Source organism: Physella acuta, unplaced genomic scaffold (assembly GCF_028476545.2).
Source record: "Physella acuta isolate Inbredline_101_S28 unplaced genomic scaffold, ASM2847654v3 ptg000144l, whole genome shotgun sequence".
Taxonomy (NCBI): domain Eukaryota; kingdom Metazoa; phylum Mollusca; class Gastropoda; family Physidae; genus Physella; species Physella acuta.
The window spans coordinates 978,432-986,912 of NW_026731663.1; the positions used below are offsets into that span (position 1 = coordinate 978,432).

Here is an 8,481-nt window from a genome sequence, read left to right on the forward strand (position 1 = left end):
ATATATATATATATATATATATATATATATATATATATAAGAGTAATGCAATAAATATGGGTGTGGAGTTAATTATCATGCCGTAGTTTTTATCGATTTAGAATAAAAGATATAACAATTATCAAATAATAGACTAATTACGTTTTCCTATCATGAATATTGATTAGAACTTGAAAACAATCATACTACTTAATGAACATTTCTAGAGCAGCTGTAGACCAACTGTACCTAGCCGTAGGCTAGCTGTACCTAGCCGTAGACCGGCTGTACCTAGCCGTAGACCAACTGTACCTAGCCGTAAACCAGCTGTACCTAGCCGTAGACCAGCTGTACCTAGCCGTAGACCAGCTGTACCTAGCTGTAGAGCGGCTGTACCTAGAATGTAGAGATGGTGGTGGTACAGGTGGTTCTTTCTTATATTTAATTTAGATTTATGAACGGGGGGGGGGAGGAGTAAATTAAACTTGACCTTGACCCTAAATGGACGGGACACAATTCTTTGGAGATGAGGGGGTGGGGGTGAAGTGTTTCTTAAAACTTGAAAACGTGGCCAAAACTTTTTAAAACAATTAACGGTCCGTGTTAAATTAAATTAGTCCGTTCGTCTCAGGTTTTTCCTAGCTGGAAATACGCCTGCTCCGGTCATTTCGTTTTTACTTGACGGTCATTTGTTGTCATTTCGTTTTTACTTGACGGTCATTTGTTGTCATTTCGTTTTTACTTGACGGTCATTTGTTGTCATTTTGTTGTTACTGGACGGTCAGTTGTTGTCATTTCGTTGTTACTGGACGGTCAGTTGTTGTCATTTTGTTATTACTGGAAGGTCAGCTGTTGGTATTTCGTTGTTACCTCATCAGTCGACGTGTGTACACGTACACATGTAAACACATTGCGTACACTGACACTGACATGTAGCTGAATTTTTGGACGGGGTGCTAGATATAGACCTACTTATATGTCAGAGATATAAAATTATCCCTAACCCTTCTATGTTTTTGAAAACGTGAAGAGCTGAACAATTTATGAATAGTATCATAACACACATATGCTGAATTTGTTCACTTTTGATAGGCCTAAAATTTCCACAAAAGTATTCATTGTGTCATATACACACCACACAATACAACATACATATTCGACACACTTGTATGACTCATCATAATACTAGACTGACACACCGACAACAAACATGCATGTTACGACACACTAACCATGTATGTGACACGCACATGTGACACTTGGTTTTATCCCTATTGTCAGACGGTGATAACCCGAAACACCTGTCTTAGACACCTGAACAATTATATGACACACCTGTCTGACACACCTGTCTGACACACCTGTCTAACACGCCTGTCTGACACACCTGTCTGACACACCTGTCTGACACACCTGTCTGACACACCTATCTGACACACCCGTCTGACACGCCTGTCTGACACACCTACACATGTATCTGACACACCTGTCTGACACACCTGTCTGACACACCTGTCTGACACACCTACACATATGTCTGACACACCTGTCTGACACACCTATTTAACCCACCTGTGTGACACACCTGTCTGACACACGTGTGATCACCACCCACCCAGTAACTTCACCCAGCGCCCATTAACTCCCTGCCCCGCCCTGTAAAGATGAGACGGACATACCATAATAGATCAGGCCGTTCTTTGAAGTTTAACGATGGTCAAGTCCATTTTAGTCAGTCATTTAAGTCAAAGTCGTTAAACTTCAAGTCATTGTCCTCTATGTTGAAAACAACATTGTATTTTAAATAACAGCAAAGAACTTTTTTTTAAATTTGTGTTTATCAAAGAATCGACAAAAATTGTGTTTATTGATTTTAATAAAATGTGTAGGGGATCGTGACTAGATCAATCACCTTCAACAGGTGCTGTAATGTCACAAAAGGTAGATGTATTATGTTTTATCCTACAACATGTAGGCCTACTTTTGGTTTATCACATGTCACATTATGGTGAGTGGTGGTGACACCATAAGTGGGCTGGTGGTGATACCATAAGTGGTTTGTGGTGACACCATAAGTGGGGGGGTGGTGACACCATAAGTGAGGTGGTGGTGACACCATAAGTGGGGTGGTAGTGACACCATAGGTGGGGTGGTGGTGACACCATAGGTGGGGTGGTGGTGACACCATAAGTGGGGTGGTGGTGATACCATAAATGGGGTGTTGGTGACACCATAAGTGGGTTGGTGGTGACACCATAAGTGGGGTGGTGGTGACACCATAGGTGGGGTGGTGGTGACACCATAAGTGGGGTGGTGGTGACACCATAGGTGGGTTGGTGGTGACACCATAGGTGGGGTGGTGATGACACCATAAGTGGGGTGGTGGTGATACCATAAATGGGGTGTTGGTGACACCATAAGTGGGTTGGTGGTGACACCATAAGTGGGGTGGTGGTGACACCATAAGTGGGTTGGTGGTGATACCATAATTGTCGTGGCTATGAGATCATTATTAAGCTTGTTTTAAAATTATTTTTACCTACTAAAGTTATCTTGTATTGTGGACGGAAGGATAAACATTTATCAGAACAAGTAACATCCCATTCCTAAACTTGTATAGCTTTAATATGTCGGTGTATTTTGTGTTTATTCGAAAAAACGGTTTCAAAATAGCAGTCTGTTTAACTTTAGAATCCCATCAATTTATTTTATAGTTTAGTGAAGTTAAAACGATGCTTAAAAAAGCAGGCTTTGTTTAGGAAATTAAATGACAGCTGGTGAAGTAGAGTGCTGTTGTCTAAATTACAAGCTGTAAAAATGTCAACACACATATTTTGAAACCCTAAAGTCTAACTGCCCACAGCTGGTAAAAGCTAACGTTAAATTTAACACAGGTGGTAAACCTTCAGTTAAACTGGTCAAGTCTAACTGCCCACAGGTGGTCAAACCTTCAGTTAAACTGGTCAAGTCTAACTGCCCACAGGTGGTCAAACCTTCAGTTAAACTGGTCAAGTCTAACTGCCCACAGGTGGTCAAACCTTCAGTTAAACTGGTCAAGTCTAACTGCCCACAGGTGGTCAAACCTTCAGTTAAACTGGTCAAGTCTAACTGCCCACAGGTGGTCAAACCTTCAGTTAAACTGGTCAAGTCTAACTGCCCACAGGTGGTCAAACCTTCAGTTAAACTGGTCAAGTCTAACTGCCCACAGGTGGTCAAACCTTCAGTTAAACTGGTCAAGTCTAACTGCCCACAGGTGGTCAAACCTTCAGTTAAACTGGTCAAGTCTAACTGCCCACAGGTGGTCAAACCTTCAGTTAAACTGGTCAAGTCTAACTGCCCACAGGTGGTCAAACCTTCAGTTAAACTGGTCAAGTCTAACTGCCCACAGGTGGTCAAACCTTCAGTTAAACTGGTCAAGTCTAACTGCCCACAGGTGGTCAAACCTTCAGTTAAACTGGTCAAGTCTAACTGCCCACAGGTGGTCAAACCTTCAGTTAAACTGGTCAAGTCTAACTGCCCACAGGTGGTCAAACCTTCAGTTAAACTGGTCAAGTCTAACTGCCCACAGGTGGTCAAACCTTCAGTTAAACTGGTCAAGTCTAACTGCCCACAGGTGGTCAAACCTTCAGTTAAACTGGTCAAGTCTAACTGCCCACAGGTGGTCAAACCTTCAGTTAAACTGGTCAAGTCTAACTGCCCACAGGTGGTCAAACCTTCAGTTAAACTGGTCAAGTCTAACTGCCCACAGGTGGTCAAACCTTCAGTTAAACTGGTCAAGTCTAACTGCCCACAGGTGGTCAAACCTTCAGTTAAACTGGTCAAGTCTAACTGCCCACAGGTGGTCAACCCTTAAGTCTAACTGCCCATACTTGATAAAACCTAACGCTAAATTCGCCACAGGTGGTAAACTTTCAGTTAAACTGGTAAAGTCTAACTGCCCTCAACTGGTCAAACCTAAATTCTAACTGCCCACAAGTGGCCCCTACACGCCTGTGTCACGTGCCATGACGTCACAACCAGGACTTAAACCCTTGCCCATAACAGATCAATATGACAGTGCCGTCTGATCACCTCACACGAAGATGATCCACCCCCACCCCCACCACCACCCCACCCCACCCTGCCTCCCCTCCCACGACACGCTCACGGCCTGTGCACGCATCTACCGCCTGTGACAGGTGCAAATACCCGCTGATTGCGTACACCTAGCCTGTGACAGGCGCGGCGAATCAGTGGCGATAACTCTGCCGGCAAGTTATCACGCCGTGCGGGATGTGGCTCGGAGTCCCCTCCCTTCTCCTGATTTAATTGGCTGGCAGAAATTACCGCACTGCCTTTCATGTCTATGTCTCCTTGTTTCATTTTACGTCGCACGTTGTTGTTTTTTTTTCTTCTTCTGTATTTCTGCCCGTCTTCTCTCTCGCCCTCGCTAAAGCTCGCAGCGTGCTGGCGTCTGCTCGTCCTTTTACCGCCTAATTAGCTTGTTTATTTTAAGTCTGTCTCGACTTTGTCGTTGTACTTCTGACACACACTACAAAAAAAAAAAAACTTTTTTTTTTTAAATAAAAAAAAATTACCTGACTAAAAAAAAAATTCTACTCACGATAAAGCAATCAGGCCGCTATTACAGTTCGAGTATTCAATCGATATTCGTTATTTTCTTCTCCGTCAATTGAGGGGGGGGGGGGAGTTAAAATGGAAGTTAGGAGTGAGTACACCCTGCACACAGTAACTGATAGATCAATAAAGTGTAGTTTTATCTGCCTTGTTCGATGGCAGACAAGACAACGATATATCAACCCCCCCCCCCCCCATCCCCACCCGCGCCCTTATAACTAAGTTGTTTATGAAACTCTTTATGTTAGATATTACTAATTTTAGATGGAATCATGTCGGGTTTTTATACAATTCATATTTTTAACAATTTGATTGGTTGATTACATAACGAAACAAAGACTTTTCTAAATCAATTTTTTTTATCAATAAATGAGGTATATTGGCAGATATTAAAAATATTAGAATTGATTTTAGACAAAAAAACATTTGACATGTAATTATACAATATTCTTTTTCCAATCTATAAATTGTATGTATTGGAGGATATTAAAATAATTTAAAATTAATTGTATACACTATAATTAACTACAATTCATTATTTAATTATACATGGAAATTGTCAATATGGTTAATTAGCTAGTGTTTACTAATCATCGCGTTGTAGACTTGAATATAATTACCTTTGATTAACATTGAAACCATAACATGTCCGTTTTCATATTGTGATTGTAAGTGTTGATCGCCTAATTAATTAATGAACCTGTTTCCCAATCAACAGGTCGTCTGCTCCCGTCGCCCCATGGACCCCAGGTGTAGGAGACGCACGTGCATCTCACGAGCGAGCTGATTGAGATGCTAGCAGTCTGCAGAAGGTGAGTACAGGTAATTACAGGGGCAGTCAAACTATAGGTGCTCACTCTGACAGGCGCTTTAGTGGCGCATGCAGTGGTGAGGATAGTTGGCACAGTGTCAACAGAGTGTTAACAAATGGTTGGTACAATGTCAAAAGAGTGTTAACAAATTGTTGGCACTATGTCAACATAGTGTTAACAAATTGTTGGCACAATGTCAAAAGAGTGTTAACAAATTGTTGGCACAATGTCAACAGTGAGTTATTATAATTTCAACAAATAGTCGGCCCTAATGTTAACAAATAGTTTTCACAAAGTTAACAAATAGTTGGCACAATGTCAACACAGAATTAACATAATTTTAACAAATAGTTTTCACAAAGTTAACAGATATATTGCACAAAGTCAACAGAAAAAAAGTTAACAAATAGATTGCACAAATTCAAGCAAAAGTTAATAATAGTTATCACAAAGTTAATTAGAAAGTTTACAGCAGAAATCAACAGGAAGTTAACAAGTAGTTGTCAAAAAGTCAATACAAAGTTAATAGTTGCCAAAAGTTAACATACAGTTAACAAATAGGTAGTAGAATGGGAATACAAACAAGCATAAATGTAGTACAGGTAGCAATATGCCAACAAAAAGATAAATCATGAAATGAAAACTGTACCAAACAAAAAGAATTTGGGGGGGGGGGGGGTGTAGTGAGGCTTTATAGTTTCTACTCAATACTCTTAGTCACCCGGTGCATTACAAATGTACATTAACTGCAATAAGTAATATCTATATCATTTACATAAATGTAACTTACTTAGGGCCCCTATCTTTAAAATAACATAAGGTGGGCGGGGGGAGGGGTTTGGATGGTTTACTTGCAATTATAACATAGTTGTGAAGTAAAAGCCAATAATTCCATGGAGTAATTGTTGTTTAATGTTGTGTGTGAAGAAACTAGTCACGGTACTATTCCATCCCCAACATTTTTAGTACCGAGTGCTTGAAGACCTACCCCCCACCCCCTCATCCCCCCCTACCCCCTTAGTTCAGCACGCGAGTTAGGCTCGCGCCGTCCGTGACAAATAGTTCAAAGATGGCTGTATATTGTGCCGGAGCGGTTTCTAATGACGCCTTTACGAGGGTGTGAAGGAGACAGTGATGCCTGCTGGGAGCACTCGTAACCACGATGATGGTGTGGGGGGGGGGGGGGGTGAGTAAGGAGGGTGATGTATGCAAGGAATGCTGGGAGTAAATGAGTATGTGTATGATCCGACGTGAGTCGGGTTGCCTGTGGGATGTATGCGTGTATGTTCGTGATATTATGTCTCCGGCCGTACCTTTATAGTGAAGGTTTTAATGCGTGGAATTTCTCAGCTGTGTCTCCTAGTTGCCAATAGATTTATTTACGCTGGTCTGGTACACTGTAGTGCTGTTGTTTTCTTAATACGGTGCTCACTTGAAAAATTAGCCGGGATAATTTTTTGTTATTTTTTTTTACTAAATTTTGTTTACTTGAAAGAAATATGATACAACCCCCACAAAGCCCACTTAATTTTGAGCGCGGTGCACCGCATGGAACATCACATTTGTTTTGCCTGCGTGAGTTAAAAAGCAATTTATGCGGTGGGGGCACAGCGCGTGAAGGCTGCTTTTTTTTTTAATGCAATGAAATCTGACGGGAAGAAAATAACAGGAGTCGGGGGGTGGGGGTGTAAACGTGTAGGGGGGGGGGTTGGGGTGTAAACGTGTAGGGGGGTCGGGGGTGTAAACGAGTAAGGGGGTCGGGGGTGGCAATAAGTATAGGGGTGTAATTTAAAAATTTAACAGCGTAGCGAAACAACCCCTGCGATTTGAAGCAGCTCCTTACAGCCTGTACGGTAAACCCGCGCTTCTGTTCAACTCATTATTTACTGATCTTTGACCCCACTATGGTCGCCCCCCTCCATTTCTTCACGCGGCGGGTTGTTCATCTCACCGATTCAATAACCCGTTTATTAGGGTGTTTTTTTTCTCTCGCGCCCCGTCTAGCGGCATACCGTTATTCTCGCAGGGGTTAAAAAAAAAATCTCCGCCACCTCCAACGATCTACCTCAGGTGAAGATCTAGCCGGCAAGTCGTTGGCCATGTTTGTCAATGTTTCTACAAATTTGATTGCACTCAAATAAGTAGGGTTAAGGCAGGGGAGGGAACTCGCATTAGTACTCGCTTCCTTCTACACCCCGTAAGACGGAGGAGAAAAATGGATGTTATTTCTGTTGGGCTGGGTTTCTAATTAAATCGTTCATAGATACTTACCCTACCCCGGGCCACCCCCCACCCCATTACCCCAGGGGTATTTTATTTTTAAGTTTTAAAACCAGAAAGGTAATATAACGGTGTATAACCTCACCGGTTGAAATTGATGGAGTTGAATTACACGGCCTGGGGGGAGGGGTGGGGGGGGGGGGGGGATGAGGGTCGCAAAGTAAAAAAAAAAACGAAGTCTTAAATTTAGGAAAATTTCAATTTTTTGGAGAGCAAAGTACATTTGGAAGTCTTCAAAAATATGCATACTTCTATACACATTTCATTGGCACTAGGTTACTCCTAACTCTAAATCCTAATCTCTACAACACTAATCCTAAGGACAAAAATACTGCTATTTGAGATTCTTAACAAAGCCAATTCTTAGACGTCAGATGACCCAAGAAGCCCAAAAACTGTTACACTATGTACCTCAATCACATGGTTTTATTTAATTGGTGTTTTAATTAAGTATTCCAATTAATTGGTAATGAGGCTAGAACTAGAACAAACTAGGCTTGCATTATTTTTCAAGCTTGTCTACAATGTACATGTAATAACTTTTTAAAAACTCCACCCCCACCACCTCCACCCCCACCACTTAGCCGAATGAATGTTGTTGCCGTTAGTTTGATAAGCTCCGGGTCAACTTTTCCACGCGGATGTATTTTTGACAGGGGGGGGGGGGGGAATCTCTCTCACGACAGCGTCCCCGTGGCCTTGAACTTGGGAATCGTGTAACAAAAGGCTGACCCTTCAGCAGAAATCAAGGCGATAAGCAGGCACTCGATTGAACTTAAAAAACTGTACAAAA

At 41.9% G+C, this 8,481-nt stretch overlaps 1 protein-coding gene across 1 annotated transcript; it reads left to right on the forward strand.

Moving 5' to 3' along the window:
* Positions 1-1,974: 1,974 nt before the first annotated feature.
* On the forward strand, positions 1,975-3,832 carry LOC131935436 (uncharacterized). Its single transcript, XM_059291836.1, has 2 exons — positions 1,975-1,987; positions 2,874-3,832. The coding sequence occupies exons 1-2, from the start codon at positions 1,975-1,977 to the stop codon at positions 3,830-3,832; spliced, it is 972 nt and encodes a 323-aa protein (XP_059147819.1).
* Positions 3,833-8,481: the final 4,649 nt, after the last annotated feature.